Here is a 20,453-nt window from a genome sequence, read left to right on the forward strand (position 1 = left end):
GGCTGGACTTCCTTCTTCAGAAAAACGGATTCTGCAAAATGTCTCCGCTCCAGGTCCTTCCAGAGCTGCTCTCTTCTCACCTCTACTTCGGTTATTTCATGTGACACCTGAATTGGATCCTTTGTTCTCCTTGGGAACCTCATGGCACGAGCAGTGAGCTTCCCTACGCATCTCCTGACCAAACAACTGTCTGTGTGGTGGGGTGGCCGAATCGTGCTCCACCAACCTTGGTGTGACGGTGCCGGCAACCAGTTGGCGTCCAGGCCCCATTTAAAGTGCTGGCCTTATGGGGCTCAGGAACCCAGTACCTCAAGAACAGCCTCTCCCCACACAAACCAGTCCAGACCATCGGACCCCCTTTCTCCGTGCGCCCCTCTGAGGGAAGCTCCAAGAGTGGTGACTTGAGAACAGGCCTTCTCAGTGGTGGCTCCCATTTATGGAAGGCTCTCTTCAGGGAGGCACTTCTGACACCATCGCGCTCTGTTTTTAGGCAGCAGGCAAACTAATTCTTTTTTCCCAGGCTTTTGGATCTTCCTGTTTAGTTTTAGTGAAGAGGGTTTGAGTTGGATTTGGGTGTGTGTGATAGCTCTTATTGTTTTATTCTTTCTTTCTTTTTTACCCTTGCTTCTTTTTTCTGGGGGAAAATGCCTAATAAATATTTTTTCCCCTTAATCTACCTGTGCTAATTTATTACATACCTGCAGTAGATTATTATTATTTCTTACATTTACATACCAACCTGTATTTTAGGTTGTATAATTCTTGTTTTTACCCTTGTTTACTTTTTTTCTGTGAAACAATGCCTAATAAATATTATTATTACTCTACCTGTGCTAATTAATTACATGCAGGCAGTAGATTATTATTATTTCTTAATAATTTACTTACACCTTATCCTCACAAGGTAGGTTAGGCTGCAAGGGAATGACTGGCCCAAGTTCACCCAGTGAGCGTCATGGCTGAGTGGGGCCTCAAACACGGGCCTCCCAGCTCCTAGTCCAGTGCTCTAACCATTACACACCACAGTTTATGTGAAAGAACGCTAAAAAATGACACCCCACTTTACCGGCGAGGTAAAGTCCAGCACTCTGCTGCCTCACTCATTGTAAGGCGGTGATCAGTTATTATGTGTCCTTGCTGTCATTTCCCAATACCGTTTCCCATTGCTGGGTTGGTTAGAGTATAATGCTGATAAACGCCAAGGTTGCAGGTTCGATTCCCATATGGGGCAGCTGTTCCTGCTTTGCAGAGGGTTGGACTAGATGCTCGTCAGGGTCCCTTTCAACTCTACAATTCTGTGATTCTCGTGCCATGCAGATACACAGTTCTTTCAACACTCCTCCTTTCAGTGCTCTAAAGGACAGGTTTCCAAATGCCTCGAAATCAGCCGGCGCACATGAATCGAGGGAACCAGGAGAATGGACCAGTTGTGAGCTTTCGATAATTAAAAAACCTTTTGCTAGCTTGGGGGAGAGATCTGCTTCTGGCCCCTGACGCAACGGCCAATGAATGCCAGATGTGCAAAGGCCACAATTTTGCCTCAACAGAGGCCTCTTGTCTCTCCGCCACACCATCCAAGCTGCAAACTCGCTGGCGGAAGAATGTGCGATCGAACCCCCTGCGATGTGCAAAATTCGGGGCCGCGGCATTTTGTCCGCAAGTATCACATCCAATGAACTATTTCTCCCGGGGAAAAGGAAGGCCCAGAGGGATCGCCTTAATTGCAACTCAATTAAATAGCATTTTTCGAACTTCAGCCCAGCTTGAAGAGAGAAGTGTTTCAAACGCGCTTCTCTGCCCTTTGGAATCTATGAATGAAATTCAAGGAGGGGACCCTACGTGGGCCTCTTTGCTCAGTCACAAACCCTGGATTATTTGTTTTCATTCCCCAGCAAGACAGTAACTTTCTTTTTCTTTCTTTTTTTAAGTGTGTGTGGGGTGGTGGGGGAGATTCCTTGCAGGGAACAATGAAACCACTGTGCTTTTCTAAGAGGCGCTCTGGCAGATTTACAGGAAAGCGCTTTCCTACAGCTAGTAGAAGTTCTCCATATATCAGACACACACATATATATACACACACACAAATCCAAGGGTGCAATTAGAAAGATGCGAGAAACATGAACTTCTTAAAAGATGACAACAGCAAACATCTTCCAAGGCACAAAGAACTCATAACCCACCTACTTTCAGCAGCCAGAAACCCCCTAACCAGACACTGGAGAGACCTGTCAGGAGTAAGCATGGACCAATGGTACCAAATAGTATGGAAAACAGCCCTACTAGAAAAATTAACCAATAAACTTAAACTGACACGGGGACAAATAGAAGAAGACGCCTGTTATGTACTGAGTTGAATAGGATCCAAAATGCAGCAGTCTGATTGGTCCTAGAACAATGCAGCAGTATGATTGGTCCGCAGGAGCCACCCAATCCAGCTCCAGGTGGAAGTGACTCTGCAACCTGATTGGCCTACAGGAGAATCCTGGAATTAGTCAATCATGTGTGGCCCATTGTGTAAATAATGTATATAAAGCAGATATTTTGGGGGAACACTCATTCCTCTTCACCACTATGAGCTGCATAAACAGCATGAAATCCACTCCTGGCTCCGAGTATATTTCACTGGCGACGAGGATGGGATCCCGCTGAGCTGACCGCCACACAAAGCACCACAGCACCTCCACCTGCCGCACCGCTGCCTCGCACTGTGTATCCAGGCTTCAGCTCCAGGACCTAAGGAACTCATAATGGCAACCGACAGCAGCTTTCAGCGCCTTCACCCGTTTATCACACACACAGCCCAACAAGACAATGACAAAAACCCACCAACAGCATACAAATCAATATGGCTAACCTGATCCAAAACACCCACCCACCCCACTCACACATGAAAACAAAGACCACCACAGCCAACCACAAATGAACAGCCACACCCTAGGCCAACCCCAACCTCTCTCACCACCAAAGGGACACCAGTGAACAGCAGAGAACCTGCACAGGCAACGCTGACACAAAACCCCACATATATTAAGTAAAATAGAAACATCCCCACCCAACCCCAACCCCACTCATCTTTCCCCCCATCTCTTTCCCCCTTTTCTTCCTAATGTATCAGCAAATGAAACAGATTTGTTTTTAAAAAAATTACATGGGGAAAAAAATACGAGAGACAGAGACATTGCACATACTTTTTGTAAATCAAGAAAATCTTTAATAAAAATACATTATTTTTTAAAAAAGATCACAACAGCAAAATAGTGGCTGAATGTGGTCATAGGAGAATACTGTGCCTGCCCATGCAGAAATACAATATTTTGGGAGGCCAAATACCACACCTCCCCTTGCACCTTCTATTTTCAACACTTGAATTTGGATTCATTTCTCCCTTCGTGCTGAGACCGTCACCCTATAGACACAGACCCTCCAAGTCTCCCCGTTCTCCAGCGACAGTCCTGGATTTACAGAAGCTGTCCCGGATTCTGATTTGACCCCGGAATGTCCCGCTTTTCCTTAGGACGTCCCTCTTTTCATCGGAGAAATGTTGGCAGGTATGTGACTCCCGAGCCAAGGAGATAAGGAACTATACAACCTTCAGAAGACCCCTGGAGGCAGTCCTGCATAGGGAAGTTTTCCTAAAATGTTTTATTATGTTTTTATATATGTTGGGAAGGGACGCGGGTGGCGCTGTGGGTAAAAGCCTCAGCGCCAAGGACTTGCCAATCGAAAGGTCGGCGGTTCAAATCCCCGCGGCGGGGTGCGCTCCCGTCGCTCGGTCCCAGCGCCTGCCAACCTAGCAGTTCGAAAGCACCCCTGGGTGCAAGTAGATAAATAGGGACCGCTTACTAGCGGGAAGGTAAATGGCGTTCCGTGTGCTGCGTTGGCTTGCCAGATGCAGCTTGTCACGCTGGCCACGTGACCCGGAAGTGTCTCCGGACAGCGCTGGCTCCCGGCCTATAGAGTGAGATGAGCGCACAACCCTAGAGTCTGGCAAGACTGGCCTGTTCGGGCAAGGGTATATATGTTGGGAGCTGCCCAGAGTGGCTGGGGCATACCCAGTCAGTTGGGTTGGGTATTAATAAATAATAATAATATAATAATAATAATAATACAGCAGAACCTCTATGTGCTGGTCCCAGGGGGAGGTTACTGTGGGGCGAGGTCCAGGACCTGAGTCGAGGGTCAGCAGACGGTCCTCCCCGGCCAAGCGGGGTCCAGGGCGAGGAGCAGGGCAAGGACAGGAACTCTCGAGGAACAGGACAGGGTGCTGGCCAAAACAGCTCTTCAACGACGTTGCTCCCGCAACCTGGGACGGGGCTGACTCGCCTTTATCTTCTCTGAGGCCAGGGGCGGCCCCGGCCCCCAGGAGATCCGCCTCTCCTGGCCTTAAGGCAAGCACTCCTCCTGGGAGAAACCAGTTCCCTCCGCCTCTCTGCCCTGAGCCTCTGCAGCTCAGGAGAGGCTGGAGGGTTAACGGACCCAGGGGGAGACTCACCTTCCCCTGACAGGGCCGGGAGAGGCGCACCTGTAGGCACTGTGTCTTCAATCGCCTCCGGAGCCAGAGAGGATTCACCTGGTGCCTGCTCCTGAGGATCCGGCACAGGTGCAGGTGCTTCAGATCCAAGGCCCTGCCCCAGTTCAGCCGGCCCTGGAGGCGGGGACTCCTGTGCAGGCTAGGGTTCCTCCGGTTCAGCCTCTGAATCGGATTCCCAGGCCATCACACTCTACTTGCCACCGCATTTATTTGGGCCCGATCCAAGTTGCGACCGCGGCAAACCAGGAAGTAAATACTGAGTTTGTCATGATTCGCGCATGCGCAGAAGCGGCTGCCTCCGTCTGCACATGTGCAGAAGTGCGCTGCCGCCAAATGCACCTGCACACAACAGCACTTCTACCAGCGACCTGGGTCGACTTATGGGCAGACCTCCGGAACTGATTACAGTGGTACCTCAGGTTACATACGCTTCAGGTTACATACGCTTCAGGTTACAGACTCCGCTAACCCAGAAATAGTGCTTCAGGTTAAGAACTTTGCTTCAGGATGAGAACAGAAATTGGGCTCTGGCGGCGCGGCGGCAGCGGGAGGTCCCATTAGCTAAAGGTGCTTCAGGTTAAGAACAATTTCAGGTTAAGAACGGACCTCCAGAACGAATTAAGTACTTAACCTGAGGTACCACTGTACGTCCGTAAGTAGAGGTTCCACTGTAATATAAAAATAAAAATGGAATACAAGAATCCACCAACAGCATATGAATTAGTATGGCTAACTTGATTCAAACACACACACACACACACCCCACTCACACACGAAAACAAAGTTCAACACAGCCAATCACAAACAAGCAACCGCACCCTAGGCCAACCACAATTTCTCTCACCGCCAAAGGAACACAAGCGAATAGCAAAGAGAACCTGACACAAAAACCCACACATACATTAATCAAAATAGAAATATCTCCTCCTGACCCCACCCCCACTCGCCTTTCCCCCCTCCACCTCTTCCCCCCTTTTTTCTTCCCAATGTAACCCTAACGTCTCAACAAATGAAACAGACCTATGGAAAATGTAACTTGAAAAAAGAGACATTGCGCATACCTTTGTAAACCAAGAAAACGTTAATACAATATTTTTTAAAAATAAAAATAAATAAAAAAATTAAAATGGAATAGGGTGTCCCTATTTTCATCAGAGAAATGTTGGAGGGTATGTGATTCTGCCCCTGGTATGGTGACCAGGTATGTACACAGCATTTTACCTGCAGTTTCACCTCGATGGGCGGTGTATAAATAAATTATTATTATTATTATTATTATTATTATTATTATTATTATTATTATTATTATTATTATTATTTTAGCAGCTCATGTGCATCTTAGTGCGTGAGCATCTCCTTTTGGGTTTTCATTTCTTTCTGCAGCAGAGTTCTTTTACACAAATATTTTCCTGCATCTTTTACTGCTTTATAATAGCAGCAGCAGCATTCCAGCTATCTCTGAGTGAAATTCCCATTACAGGAATAAACACCATTTGGTTCTGTTTCTCAGAGTCATTATTATTTACAAAACTTTACACTGGTCTTTAAGAAATAAAAGAAACCATTAAGATAAAATAAAAAGAAGTACCGGTACTTGTGAGTATCAGATAGGCCTAGGATTTAAATATGGGATGTTGTAGAATACTATGTTGTTAAAATGAAAAGAAAGATGTTAATCAACCAAGTAAATTCTATGTGGAAATAGTTTTGGAAAACTGCTACAATGATTTATATGGAAACTCAGCCAGGGGGACGGGAGGAAGTCACCCAACAATGTTAACAAAAGTGGAATTATTACAGTTAGGATAAATGTTTGTTTGTTTGTTTTTTAATGTTTTCTTTTCATGTTTGTGGATTTATGTGTCATAAATTTGGAAAACTAATAAAACAAATTTGGAAAATAAATAAATAAATAAAAGAAACCAAATAAAGCAGCATAATCTTTTTCCCTTTTAGCCATCCGGCCAGAGACCTAATGCTGACTCATTCACGTGCTTATTTACAGTTACCCAGTCTTAGTTGATCACATGTCCCAATAAAGACACCTGTTGCTGGGGAAATTTTCTGTTGCCTAGGAACTAGTTCAAGACCATTTTCTTTTTTCCCTTTTTTATAGATTTTATTGATACATCAGAACACCAACAACAAAACAGAAACCCCCCCCAAAAAATATACAGCAATAAAAATAAATTAAAAATTAGATAATGACAATAAAAGTTACAACCAACGAAACTTAAAACATTTACACCACATAAATATAAATAACATAAAGTTTTGACTTCCTTCACCCTGATATCGGCTTTTTAATTGATTTCTTTTCAACTGTTTCCTTTGTGAATCTTTGTTATAATTGTCTCACATACATAACCTAAGAATAATAAACCACCTTGCAGAAATTCATCAAAACAAATCTTGATTGTTCAAGACCATTTTCAAGTTTCTTCTTGACTATGCCAACAATGGATCAGTGGTACAATGGATCACAGTGCCTGGCTGTTAACCAGGAGGTTGGTGGTTCAAGTCCACACTTCAGTGATGTTTGATACTTTCCCTAATGATCCCTCACAAGGAATTCACCTTTTTCACAGCTGCTGCGCATGGGGAACACCTTCATTGAGCTCCCCACTACAACCAAGAGGTCTCATTGTCAGATGCCATGAACCTGCATGTGAAATTAAGGTTTTTTTGCTCTGCAAAAAAAATGGGGTTTTTTTTGCCACTTGTAGTTTAATAGCGAATTTTGGATATAATGGAGATGTAAAAGATTTGGATTATTATAAAAGATGCAGGAGGAGAGGACTAACAATAGGACCCACAAAGGGGAGGAGGGAAGTCCAGGAGATCCTGTGGAATCTTGTTTTTATGTTGTATGTTGTAATTGTAATTTATTATTTGTACCTCTGGGTGGCTTCCAACAAAGATTAAAAATACATTAAATGTTGGATATGTGGTTGTAAAACTTTATTTCAAAAAACCATGTGTGTGTGTGTGTGTGTGTATGTATGTAAATACAGTGGTACCTCAGGTTACATACGCTTCAGGTTACACACTCCGCTAGCCCAGAAATAGTGCTTCAGGTTAAGAACTTTGGTTTAGGATAAGAACAGAAATGGTGCTCCAGCGGCACGGCGGCAGCAGGAGGCCCCATTAGCTAAAGTGGTGCTTCAGGTTAAGAACAGTTTAAGGTTAAGAACGCAACTCTGGAACGAATTAAGTACTTAACCCGAGGTACCACTGTACATTAAATGTTGGATATGTGATTGTAAAACTTCATTTCAAAAAACCACATATATGTCTGTGTGTGTGTTTATGTATATTTATGTATGGATATATATATATATATATAGTGTGTATATGTCTGTGTGTGTGTTTATGTATATTTATGTATGGATATATATATATATATATAGTGTGTGTGTTTTGCCCTGATGATCACCACTTTACACTTGTTTACATTGAAAACTTTTTGCCTTTTTAACGCCCATCCAGTCAACTTGGAGCAATCCTTTCGAAGGTCCGCACAATCCATTTTTATTTGATACAATCCTGAATAATTTAGTGTCATCAGCAATCCTGGTCACCTTACCCGAAGCTACGGCATCATGACCAACAGCCAACCCTCCTCGAGAGTCTTGAACTGGAGAGAGGATTATTTATAAATAACCAATAAATAATAAAATTATCAACTTTTCTCTGGGTAGGATAAATCTTCGGCAGAGTACTGCCACCTGCTGGTTGATAAAAAATCACAAGGTTGAAAACAGTCCATTGTGTCATTTGCAGTTGTTGTTTGCATTGAAAAAATGATTATATATATATATATGTTGTTTAGTTGTTTAGTTGTGTCCGACTCTTCGTGACCCCATGGACTTGAGCACGCCAGGCACTTCTGTCTTCCACTGCCTCCCGCAGTTTGGTCAAACTCATGCTGGTAGCTTCGAGAACACTGTCCAACCATCTCTGTTGTCCCCTTCTCCTTGTGCCCTCCATCTTTCCCAACATCAGGGTCTTTTCCAGGGCGTCTTCTCTTCTCATGAGGTGGCCAAAGTATTGGAGCCTCAGCTTCAGGATCTGTCCTTCAAGTGAGCACTCAGGGCTGATTTCCTTAAGAATGGATCGGTCTGATCTTCTTGCCGTCCATGGGACTCTCAAGAGTCTCCTCCAGCACCATAATTCAAAAGCATCAATTCTTCGGCGATCAGCCTTCTTTATGGTCCAGCTAGGTTGAAAACAGGCCAGGCTTCCTCAACCTCAGCCCTCCAGATGTTTTGAGACTACAATTCCCATCATCCCTGACCACCGGTCCTGCTAGGTATGGATCATGGGAGTTGTAGGCCAAAAACACCTGGAGCGCTGGCACTGCCTTATATCAAGTATTTCAGTTACCCCAAGATCTGAGGCAGTTTCCTTCAGGGCCGAGGAATCTCCAACAACTGCTGAGCTACAATTCCCATCAGCACCAGTTAGCACGGCCAATGGTGGTGGGAGTTGTAGCTGAGCTCAGCCACAAGCTCCTCTCCCTGTAGGCAGAATGGAAGTGGACTTCCGCCTCTGTTTATGACATCAGATACTCACGGAGATTTAAAATTCCACAGCAATTGCTCTGCGATATTCCGAGAGAGACGTCCCCTGTTCTGGGAGTTAAGCCAGGTAACCCTCTCTCTTTGTCCCCAACTTAAAATCGCTTCACAGCCAGCCTTCCCTCAGAGCCGAACCTTATATGTAGAGAAAGAAGACAAGATCTCTTGATGTTTTATTTATCCATTTCACTGCATTTCTAGCTCTCCAACCTTTTCCTCCAAGGATCTCAAAGTAGCAGAAGTGGGTTCCAGACCCTCCCAGTGTCCCTATTTTCCTGGGACAATCCCAGGTTTACAGAAGCTGTCCTGGTTTCCGATTTGATCCCGGAATGTCGCAATTTCCTTAGGACATCATCCCTCTTTTCATCAGAGAAATGTTGGAGGGTGTGGAGTTCAGTAACTAGACAACCTTGAGAAGACATCTGAAGACAGTCCTATATGGGGAAGTTTTTTTTAATTAATGCTTAATGTTTTATTATGTTTTTATATATGTTGGAAGCTGCCCAGAGTGACCGGGGCAACCCAATCAGATGGTTGGGGTATTAATAATAATAATAATAATAATAATAATAATAATAATAATAATAATATTACAGTGGTACCTCGGGTTACAGATGCTTCAGGTTACATACGCTTCAGGTTACAGACTTCGCTAACCCAGAAATAGTACCTCGGGTTAAGAACTTTGCTTCAGGATGAGAACAGAAATCGCGCAGCAGCAGTGGGAGGCCCCATTAGCTAAAGTGGTACCTCAGGTTAAGAAGAGTTTCAGGTTAAGAACGGACCTCTGGAATGAATTAAGTTCGTAACCAGAGGTACCACTGTATTATTATTACTATTACTACTACTAATACTACTAATACTAATAATTCATCTTAAATACATCATATCCCATAAAGATTTCAGGCAGTCACAATCGCCAGTAATTATTGTAGTCCTGTTTATTCCATGGACACACAAGTTCCTGCCATTCTGCAAAATTCACGCACTCTACAAACACAGTTGTAAAGGCACTCGGCTGCCAATTTCCCCTTCCCAAATAGGACACCTTTGCAGTAGAGAAACAGTGGGTGTTTTGTGTGTGCTACAGCACTGCAGAAACACAGAGAAACTAGAAGATCTACAGACCTCTGCTTCCTAAGAATTGTAGCTGATCCTCATTTGAAGAACAAAAACATCTGTATGCCTGTGGTTTAGAAAAGGATCAGAGGTGGTGATGATGATGATGATAACAGCAACAGAATAGGATGTCCTTGGGATGCAGGTGGCGCTGTGGTCTAAACCACAGAGCCTAGGGCTTGCCGATCAGAAGGTTGGCAGTTTGAATCCCCGCAACGGGATGAGCTCCTGTTGCACGGTCCCTGCTCCTAGCAGTTCGAAAGCACGAAGTGCAAGTTGATACAGTGGTACCTCGGGTCACAACTTCAGGTTACAGACTCCGCTAACCCAGAAATAGTACTTCTGGTTAAGAACTTTGCTTCAGGGTGAGAACACACACACACACACACACACACACACACACACACACACACAGCCCCTCTGAGCCAAAGGCCCAAAGGCAGAAAGCTGAGCCAGCAGCCAAACGAAGCCTTAAGAGGTGGTTCCCATAGCGCAGCACCCGGCAAAGGGGATGCAGCAAGGAAAACCATCATCACCTCTCCGCTGGGAAGCGCCGAGCAAAGGCGAGTCCCCAGGCAACGCGGCCGATTTGATCGGCACAAGGCATGCAAGCTCCACCCCCCAGTCATTCTCAGACTCCTTATTGGGCAGCCGAGCAACGAAGTTGAGGAGCTTCCCTGGCCGGCAGGGAGCCGGGAGGGAGAGGAGCTGCTTCCTTTGAAATCCGGGAAATTTACGAGGTAGCAACAATCCGGGATAGCAGCGGGAAACGACGCTGGAATAAGGGAGTTTCCCGCCAAATATGGGAAGGTTGACAGCTATGCTCTCTTCTCTCAGGCTCCAGGACTTCCTCAATGCTGATTCTCATCAGAACAGCCCTTTTCCTCCTGGTGCGTCCTGCCTTGCCCGACGACACGGTGGCCGACGACATTGGCAGCCACATGATGGGCCGCATCTCGGAGCTCCTGTCCCCCGAGGAATGCCAGGCCTTTTACGCCAAGCTCATTGGGCCGGAGGAGAACGTCAACGAAGAGCTCCAACGGCTCTCGGCGGAGAGGAACCCCATTCGTAGGCGGCGGGAAATCGCCACCACCGAGGCCTGCAAAGCCACACTCAACGGCTGGCTGGAGACGGAAGGAGACACCATGTATTGGGACCGCCTGTCGAGGGCTCTCCAGGCCGTCGGCCGTCCCGACGTCTCCCTGGAGCTGGGCAAGAACCTCAACCAAGACAAGAGTCTGGAGATCAAGAAGAACGTGGAGGGATATCACAAGACGGTCCAGCGCTTGACCTCTTCGCTGCTCCTGGAAGAGAACGAGATGGGTGGGAGCGAGGGGCCAGGAGGCCGGCTGCGGAGAGAGGGATCTCAGGCCCAGCTGGAAGAGAGGGATTGGGACAAATTGGAGCTGATTATAGAGAGGAGGCCCCTGCCGCCATACAACAGGAGTCTCTTTCAGTGGGTCACTCCACTGGTGACAGGGGTCGTCGGTGGATTCCTCACGTCCTTCGTTGTGGTGGCTCTAGCCGTCTATTCTTTCTTCTGGATCTTGAAGCAAGAAAGTCCCACCCCCATGGCCCCCAACTGGGACTCTGTGCCTGATATGATTTTCCGCTCCCCTTCGCCCAAGCGTGGGGCCATCTACTACTCATTTCAGCAATTTGATGATCTGGGGAAGCGTGGCGGTGAGACGGAAGATTACGGCGATGACGACAATAACGAGGAAGACTGGGAGAAAGAACCCATTGTTAGGTCTTAAGTAAAGTCAACCTTACTGCAACTTGCTTTATGGAGAATGTAGATTAAAAATAAAACGTGTTTGCTTAAGAGGTCCGAAATGTGAGCTTGTTTTACAGTAACATAACAATTGCCCTGGGACACAGGTGGCGCTGTGGGTTAAACCACAGAGCCTAGGACTTGCCGATCAGAAGGTTGGCGGTTCGAATCCCCGCGACGGGGTGAGCTCCCGTTCCTCGGTCCCTGCTCCTGCCAACCTAGCAGTTCAAAAGCACGTCAAAGTGCAAGCAGATAAATAGGTACTGCTCCGGCGGGAAGGTAAACGGCGTTTCCGTGCTCTGCTCTGGTTCGCCAGAAGAGGCTTAGTCATGCTGGCCACATGACCCGGAAGCTGTACACTGGCTCCCTCGGCCAATAAAGCGAGATGAGCATCGCAACCCCAGAGCCGGTCACGACTGGACCTAATGGTCAGGGGTCCCTTTACCTTTTAACAATTGCCATGTTGAGCCAGGTCATTGTTCTGATGATGATTTATTTGTACTCCGCCCATCTGTCTGTTTGCCCCACCCACTCTGGGTGGCTTCCAACACACATAAAAACATAATATAACTTCAAACACTGAAAACTTCCCAATACAGGGCTGCCTTCAGATGTCTTCTAAAAGTTGTGTAGTCCTTTATCTCCTTGACATCTGATGGGAGGCGGCATAAAAAAACACCTCTGCATGAAAAAAAACCTCTGCATGCTAGGTCAAATTTCCAAACACTGTCCTGGGTTACTTAATACCCAGTGTAATCTCAGCAAGGGATGAAATGCATAAGATGACAGAAGTCTGGTAGTATTATTAGTGGCACAGAAGGGGGGCTTTCAGTAGATGCTCCCTACATGTCAAATTGCTCCTGCCAGAATTCCCTCTCCTCTTGAAGTAAAAAAAAAGGACTGTCCTCTTCCCAAGTTTGATCAATTCCTCCTCCACCCTTTGCTCTGAACAGGGGAAGGAGAAGCAGCCGCCATGAGAAAAACAAATCAAAACTGAAAAGCTCCTATTTCCAAGCTAAATGTTCTTAGCATGCTCTTACAAACTTATTTAAGTGGGGATGCAATGGAGCGGATGCATTCTGCAAATGTAGAAAACAATCACTTTAAAAAATCTAATCTCTGGCATGTAGTATGTGCAGAGTTAAAACTTTTAAGAGTGGGATTTTAAACCTATTGTTTCAGCTGTAAAAATAATAATAAGCCTCTCCAAATAACTTATCTACTGTGTGATTTAAGATGGGCATCCTTAAAGCCAAACTACAGAGGAGACACCAACTGAGTCACAATCAAAGGCAGAATTAAAGTCGCTTAAACCGAACTGTTTCAGTCGATATAAACCCTCTTTAAGCTTTTCTCGTCAATAATTGGAAAAGCACAGAGATTTCTTTAAAGAGAAGGAAAGAAGTAAAACAACAGTGGGCTTGTGATTTGTGATTAGAAATGACCACACGATTTTGCAAAAATATATTCTGTAAATAGTGGAAATATACTCTCACAAATGTTACGAGAATCTTAAAAGAAACGTTCTGATCAGTAAACCTTTGGGTAAAAACCCCCAGAGCTCTCGGAACGCGCCAAATCTCGAGTTTGAATTTGATTGGCCGATTCAGCCTGCCATTCATTTACCCAATCGACATATAAGGGGGTGGAGCCTAACGCTTTCATGCTGAAGTTTTCCCTCCGGTCCGATTCCACACTACATAAACAGAAGGGCAACGCCGAGCAGCTTCACTTTGGGGAGACGTCGGAAACAGTCAGTCATGTCTGGTCGTGGCAAAGGAGGCAAGGGGCTCGGCAAAGGAGGCGCTAAGCGCCACCGCAAGGTTCTCCGAGACAACATCCAGGGAATCACCAAGCCCGCCATCCGACGCTTAGCTCGCCGAGGCGGAGTCAAGCGCATCTCGGGGCTCATTTACGAAGAAACGCGCGGCGTCCTCAAGGTCTTTCTGGAGAACGTCATCCGCGATGCGGTCACTTACACGGAGCACGCCAAGAGGAAGACTGTCACGGCCATGGACGTTGTATACGCCCTGAAGCGGCAAGGACGCACTCTGTACGGCTTCGGAGGCTAACCTCCATACTGAAAATAATCGCTCTCAAAAGGCCCTTTTAAGGGCCACCCACTTTCTCACTTAAAAGAGCTTTATCGCTTCTTTCGAAGCAAATGTGCGTATCTGCAATTTCATCATGTGCATAAAGCCCAATCTTGCCACAAAGTTAAGAGGACGGAAGCTGCGTTTTTAAACTAGTGTGCCTTTAAACTAGAAACTACAGATTTTGAGAGCGCGGGGGGGGGGGCAATGAATATTCCTTCTGGCTTCAGGGGTGTTAGGTTTTGAACACTCCATACATCCCACCCAAGTCCCACAGACGCAGTCATGCAAATAGCTGATTTGGGGCGGTGTGTGTGTGGGGGGGTTATACACTACATGGACTTCCACGTTTGCACCGCAGAATCACTATACCTATGAAAAACTATGCTTCACTTAACCTTAGTGGCTTTACCAAGAAGCTAACAGATTCGAGAGAGGAACAAATGTTTGTAACTCACACCTGGAGCCTAAAATTTTGCTTCAGCTGATGTGCCTTTTGGCTACTAGGAATGCATCTCACTAGTTGGTACCCCGTGGGCTTTCTCTTTTGTAAGCTCACATTAATTGGGATAACTGGCATGTTTTTATTCTGTTTTGTGTTTATCTTGTATTTTTATGCTGTGAACCTCCGAGATCTAATTTTTTAAAAAAGCGGGCGAAAGAAAAATTAAGCTGTTTTAGTTTATCACTTCTTCAGGAATGTCTCAGGTAGCCCAGTAAGATTCATTTTACATGGCTATAGGGACGGCTAAGGCGATATATATACTGCGAAAGTACGAAGCGATTACACACAATAGTGGCAGAAAAGTGACTTCAGCTTTTTTCTTGAAGGAGTAGCGGCTCTAAAAAGAGCCTTTGGGTGGGTGGTTGGCGGAGGGACAGCGGCTGGCTGCGGGTCCCTTTTAAGCCCTCTCGCCACGGATGCGGCGCGCCAGCTGGATGTCTTTGGGCATGATGGTCACCCTCTTGGCGTGAATGGCGCACAGGTTGGTGTCCTCGAAGAGCCCCACCAGGTAAGCCTCGCTGGCCTCCTGCAGAGCCATCACTGCCGAACTCTGGAAGCGCAGGTCGGTCTTGAAGTCTTGGGCGATCTCCCGCACGAGGCGCTGGAAAGGCAGCTTGCGAATCAGCAGCTCCGTGGACTTCTGGTAGCGGCGGATCTCGCGCAGAGCGACGGTGCCCGGGCGGTAGCGGTGGGGCTTCTTCACGCCGCCTGTGGCCGGAGCGCTCTTCCGAGCTGCCTTGGTGGCCAGCTGCTTGCGCGGAGCCTTCCCGCCAGTGGACTTGCGAGCGGTCTGCTTGGTGCGAGCCATTCCTCCTTGCAGTAAGTACCGGTCCCTCTACCTCCGCCTTCGCCGGGAATCAAAATGAGCAAGCCGCTTGCGTGCGGACCATTTATATAGCTAGCTCGCTTTGTTCTGATTGGCTGAAAATAGCCATGTAGCCGTTGGAAACATTTGAAATTCCCGGGCTTGTTCGCGATTGGATATTTCCTTCATTCTCCCCTGTTACGTCAACCCCCCGGCATAAGAGATCAGACAGGGTAGAGTCACGCACACACCGCCAGCTTCCGATTTGATATATTAAAATCTTGCTTTGCGAGGGTCTGAATTCGAGTCAATGGAGCGCCAGGCGTTTCCAATCACATTCAGTCGAGTTATTGGTTTCGCAGGCGTTTGAAGGGACAATTTAAAGAAGCTAGTGTTTTGTTGCAATCTGCTTCCATTGACTAAAGGCAGGGCGAGGGGCGGGGACATAAATTTCACCACCATTTGGAAACATTGCTTAGCCATCCTGATTACAAACTACCCCGGAAGTGATCGGATTTTTGTTTTGGAGATAGGAATTCAAGAAACCGGCAATCGACATTGCTAAGTGGATTACGGGAAAACAGAGGGCGGGGATGAAGCCCTTTGCTACAGCAATTGTTGTGATGAAAGCGGTCGCAATACTTTGCCCCCCCCCTCCGAACGGGTGGAAAAGTATCCGGTGGGAAATAAAACCGGGCTACTACGAACTCCCCCCCTCCCACACGTCTGCAGTTTCCTTAAAGTAAGAATAGATCATGGACCCCCAGCTGACGTGTACCTTGATAGTTTTTGGAAAGTGTTGAACATGGGGCATTCCAATGTAGCCTAGTACTTAACGGCTGCCAATCAAATTGCAGGGCTTTGAAAACTAGTCTTTGCTTCAGCAGCCAGCAATACGAGGCTAAAAGCGATGGACTACATGGCAGGGTGAATTCATGAACTAGGGCAGATACATTTCTTACTGAAGACCCAAGTGAGAAAGCGCAAGTCTTTTTGCTTCAAACGTAATCTAGAGCAGAGCTTTCCAAACTTTTCACAGTAATTCAGTTTTACTAACGAACTCTTTTAAAGTTTGCGCGACACACCTACATACTGCAGCCGACACACTAAGGTGTCGCGAGTTTGGAAAGCTCTGATCTAGACTGTGAGACTCTAGAAATGAAACAAGAAAATGGCGTCCGAATTAACCCGGAAGCCCTTTTTCGACAATTTGGAATTGCTAGTCTTCTTTGAAGACTATTACCTCCCGTCTTTTTATACTGGCTTGACCCTCTTAGATAACTGAAGTTTCACTAGCCTCTTCCTTTTGTGTATAAATATCTTGCTTATTTGTACTTGCTCGATTTTAGCAAACCAGAATCACAGCTCCTCTTTTGACACTGTGGGTGGCTCTTAAAAGAGCCGTTTGGTTTTTAGGCTGCTCGAAAAGTTGGGAGCCTTTACTTGTTTTTCGCCTTGTGGCTTTCGGTCTTCTTGGGCAACAGCACAGCCTGGATGTTTGGCAAGACTCCGCCCTGCGCGATGGTCACTTTGCCCAGGAGTTTGTTCAGCTCCTCGTCATTGCGAATGGCGAGCTGCAGGTGACGAGGGATGATGCGCGTCTTCTTGTTGTCTCGGGCCGCGTTGCCCGCCAGCTCCAGGATCTCGGCGGTCAGATATTCGAGCACGGCAGCCATGTAAACCGGAGCCCCGGCACCGACTCTCTCGGCGTAGTTGCCTTTCCGAAGCAGGCGGTGCACGCGGCCGACGGGGAACTGCAGGCCGGCCCGCGAAGAGCGAGACTTGGCCTTAGCCCGAGCTTTGCCTCCTTGTTTCCCGCGTCCAGACATAACTGAGTTCTTCTCCGAGACCGGATCCGACGTACTACTCGCAGCGAGCTAGAATTCGGAAAGGGAACTTTCAGCTTTTTATGCGTTCCTTTGACTTGTAAATCGCGGCCCGTGATTGGCTGGAGAGACCATCGGGCTTAAACCAACCAATGAAAAGCAAGGTTCTCGTTTTTGATCAATGGAAAGAGCAGCCAAAGCAGGCTTCCAATAGGAAACGTGTATTTTACAATCCTGTCTTTTGCATATGTAAGAGGATGATGCCGAGGCATTTGCTACTCGCGGGTAAAAAAACCCCACCTTTTACTGCGACCGACCGAGAGAAAAACAACTGTGAGCAAACTTTTTTCTTAGTCTGTGAAAGGTTAACCAAATATTCAACAATCAGATCATATTCACACGTTCCCGCCCGTGTGTCTTGGATGCTTTAATAATAATAATAAAATTTTATTTATACCCCTCCCTCCCCCGCCAGACCCAGGCTCAAGTCGGCTAACGCCAGTAAAATTACAATAAAAACATAATGGGGAGGGCACCAATTTAAAATACAGGTTAAGATACAATTTAAAATGCAGCATTTAAAATGCGTTGCAGGACTAGATGACTTTTGGGTTCCTTCCAGTTCTATGATTCTAAGTGTCCATATTAACACATCCTCCTTATCCTCAATGCTTCGTTTCAGCCACAGGCGTGCAATGAATGGGGCAAACATGAAATCCACCTAGTTCCTGCTCCCTGCTCATAAAGCATGACTAGGTAACTAATCCATGAGAATGTCTTTAAGTACATTCCCTAAATAAATGTTATTTAATATACCTGGTTGCTTTTATGCATCAGGCGGCACAGATCTTTATAATGACTGTGCTCCTATCCTGCTTTTGGGAAGGGCAAAGGAATCTATTGTCAGAAGTAAAAAAAAAAGGGGGGGGAATAAGTGAGTATCCGAAAGCAGAAATATTCCATGTATATATATACAAGGCGCTGCATTAAGTGCCCTCCAAACAGGCAACTTAAATGTTTTCTTCGTAATGCTTTATTGGCACGGCAGTTCGATTCCCATACGGGACAGCTGCATATTCCTGCGTTAAAGGAGATTCACTAGATGATCGTCAGGGTCTCTTCCAACTCTACAATTATATGATTCTGTGATTAATGAGACCTCATGCATTTTGTAACATTCCACACACACACACACACACACACACACACACACTGATTGGCTGATTTGGTAATTTCACCATTTCATTAGTTCAAACTGTGTACAACTTGAAAGAGGCAAATGGGGAACAAAAAACATACCTACTTCCCCTGTGGCACCTCATTCAACCCCGGTCATTTATTTACTTATACCCCACCTTTCCTTCAAGTAGTTTAAGGAAAGCTTACAGCCCGCCCTTCCCACCCTAACAACGACCCAGTAAGGTAGGTTAGGTTGGCACCAGTCACTTCGTACTTTAGCCTTGGTCTTGCATCTGACACGGTCATTACGCAACACTCTCTAGAAACCAGTTTTAGAACCTTCCCAAAGGGTGGGTAACTAGATTAGTGTATTTTTTGCCGACACTTTCCTGGATTAGGGTCCATCCCGGGAGTGGGGAGAGATTGTAAAGCTTTTTGTAAATTCTTTAGCAGTGTCTACAGCTCTTTCTAAGAAAGATTTGAGTGGCCCTTAAAAGGGCCTTTTGAGAACTATTATGTACTGTAGGGGCTTAGCCTCCGAAGCCGTACAGCGTGCGTCCTTGCCGCTTCAGGGCGTAGACCACATCCATGGCCGTGACAGTCTTCCTCTTGGCGTGCTCCGTGTAAGTGACCGCATCGCGGATGACGTTCTCCAGGAAGACCTTGAGGACGCCGCGCGTTTCTTCGTAGATGAGCCCCGAGATACGCTTGACTCCGCCTCGGCGAGCCAAGCGCCGGATGGCGGGCTTAGTGATGCCCTGGATGTTGTCTCGAAGAACCTTGCGGTGGCGCTTGGCGCCTCCTTTACCGAGCCCCTTGCCTCCTTTGCCACGACCAGACATGACTCGCTCTTTCCGATGTCTCCCCGAAATGAAGCTGCTTGGTGTTGCGTTTCTGTTTATGTATGGTAGAATCGGACCGGAGGGAAAACTTCAGCCTGAAACAGTTAGGCTCCACCCCCTTCTCCCCTGATTGGGTGGGTAAATGGCAGGCTGAATCGGCCAATCAAATTCAAACTCGAGATTTGGCGCGTTCCGAGAGCCCTGGGGGTTTCTGCCAAAAGATAGAACGCTTCTTTTGAGTTTTTAAAACGCATTAGACATTTCCACTTACTTATAGTTTGCCTACCTTGCCGTTACTGAGGCGAAAAACCTAATGGCGCTTATGAAACAGCAAGGTTTAAGCAGTGTTAATTCTGCCTGGATATAGCTCAGTTTTCCGTCGTTCCTCGTGGTTTGATTTCAAAGACGTCCGTACTAAATGACGTTATGAAAATCCTATTTGGAGATGATTATTATCATTAAAAGAGTTTGAAATTTTGGGTTTAAAAGTGAACCATTAAAAGCAGCTGACTTCTCTGCACATACACACCAGAAGCTAGATTTTAGTAACTGGTTACTTTGTATGTACATTTAGTGGTTGGCTGTCGTGGTTCAAAGCTTATTCCAAAAATCAGTCAATTCCTTTCTAATCTTTCTCTCTCAAAGCTCCTTGAGCCCAGAAAAAAAGGGGGGTAACCCCAACAGAATAGAATTCAGATACCAGGCTTCTATTGCACCCTACTTTCCAAGGTCTGCAATAAATGCTTTTGCAATTGTAACAGCAATAATTGAAATACTTTATTGTCACTTGTACAATTTGTATACAGTGGTACCTCGGGTTACAGACCCTTCAGGTTACATACGCTTCAGGTTACAGACTCCGCTAACCCAGAAATAGTGCTTCAGGTTAAGAACTTTGCTTCAGGATGAGAACAGAAATCGTGCTCCGGGGGCACGGCGGCAGCAGGAGGCCCCATTAGCTAAAGTGGTGCTTCAGGTTAAGAACAGTTTCAGGTTAAGAACGGACCTTCAGAACGAATTAAGTACTTAACCTGAGGTACCACTGTACAGTGAGATTACACGAGCACCCCCCACTCAGCTCTCTTAGTCTTAATTTCCCTTGTTTACTGACGAACACCCACCAAACCCGAAAGTCAGTTGCCCTGTTGTTATCTTTTCATTCAGCAGCCTAACAGCCCACGGATAGAAGCTGTTCTTTG

At 46.3% G+C, this 20,453-nt stretch overlaps 3 protein-coding genes and 1 pseudogene across 4 annotated transcripts; 2 read left to right on the forward strand and 2 right to left on the reverse strand.

The window, feature by feature from the left end:
* The first annotated feature begins 8,092 nt into the window (after positions 1 to 8,092).
* Positions 8,093 to 12,055, forward strand: LOC128407095 (transmembrane and death domain protein 1-like). 2 transcript variants are annotated; one of them, XM_053375068.1, is made up of 2 exons: positions 8,093 to 8,228; positions 11,068 to 12,055. In XM_053375068.1, the coding sequence occupies exon 2, from the start codon at positions 11,085 to 11,087 to the stop codon at positions 11,985 to 11,987; it is 903 nt and encodes a 300-aa protein (XP_053231043.1). In that variant the 5' UTR covers positions 8,093 to 8,228; positions 11,068 to 11,084; the 3' UTR covers positions 11,988 to 12,055. The 2 variants fall into 2 exon arrangements, with proteins under 2 accessions (XP_053231043.1, XP_053231044.1); XM_053375069.1 differs by lacking the exon at positions 8,093 to 8,228 and adding an exon at positions 8,959 to 9,181.
* Positions 12,056 to 13,683: 1,628 nt separating this feature from the next.
* Positions 13,684 to 14,205, forward strand: LOC128407102 (histone H4). Its single transcript, XM_053375077.1, has one exon. The coding sequence runs from the start codon at positions 13,765 to 13,767 to the stop codon at positions 14,074 to 14,076; it is 312 nt and encodes a 103-aa protein (XP_053231052.1). The 5' UTR covers positions 13,684 to 13,764; the 3' UTR covers positions 14,077 to 14,205.
* A 710-nt stretch (positions 14,206 to 14,915) lies between these two features.
* LOC128407103 (histone H3-like) lies at positions 14,916 to 19,335 on the reverse strand (annotated as a pseudogene).
* LOC128407101 (histone H2A type 2-C) lies at positions 16,728 to 17,272 on the reverse strand. The gene has a single exon (XM_053375076.1). It carries the CDS (start codon positions 17,234 to 17,236, stop codon positions 16,847 to 16,849), a length of 390 nt encoding a protein of 129 aa, XP_053231051.1. The 5' UTR covers positions 17,237 to 17,272; the 3' UTR covers positions 16,728 to 16,846.
* Positions 19,336 to 20,453: the final 1,118 nt, after the last annotated feature.

This window comes from Podarcis raffonei, chromosome 2 (assembly GCF_027172205.1).
Source record: "Podarcis raffonei isolate rPodRaf1 chromosome 2, rPodRaf1.pri, whole genome shotgun sequence".
Taxonomy (NCBI): domain Eukaryota; kingdom Metazoa; phylum Chordata; class Lepidosauria; order Squamata; family Lacertidae; genus Podarcis; species Podarcis raffonei.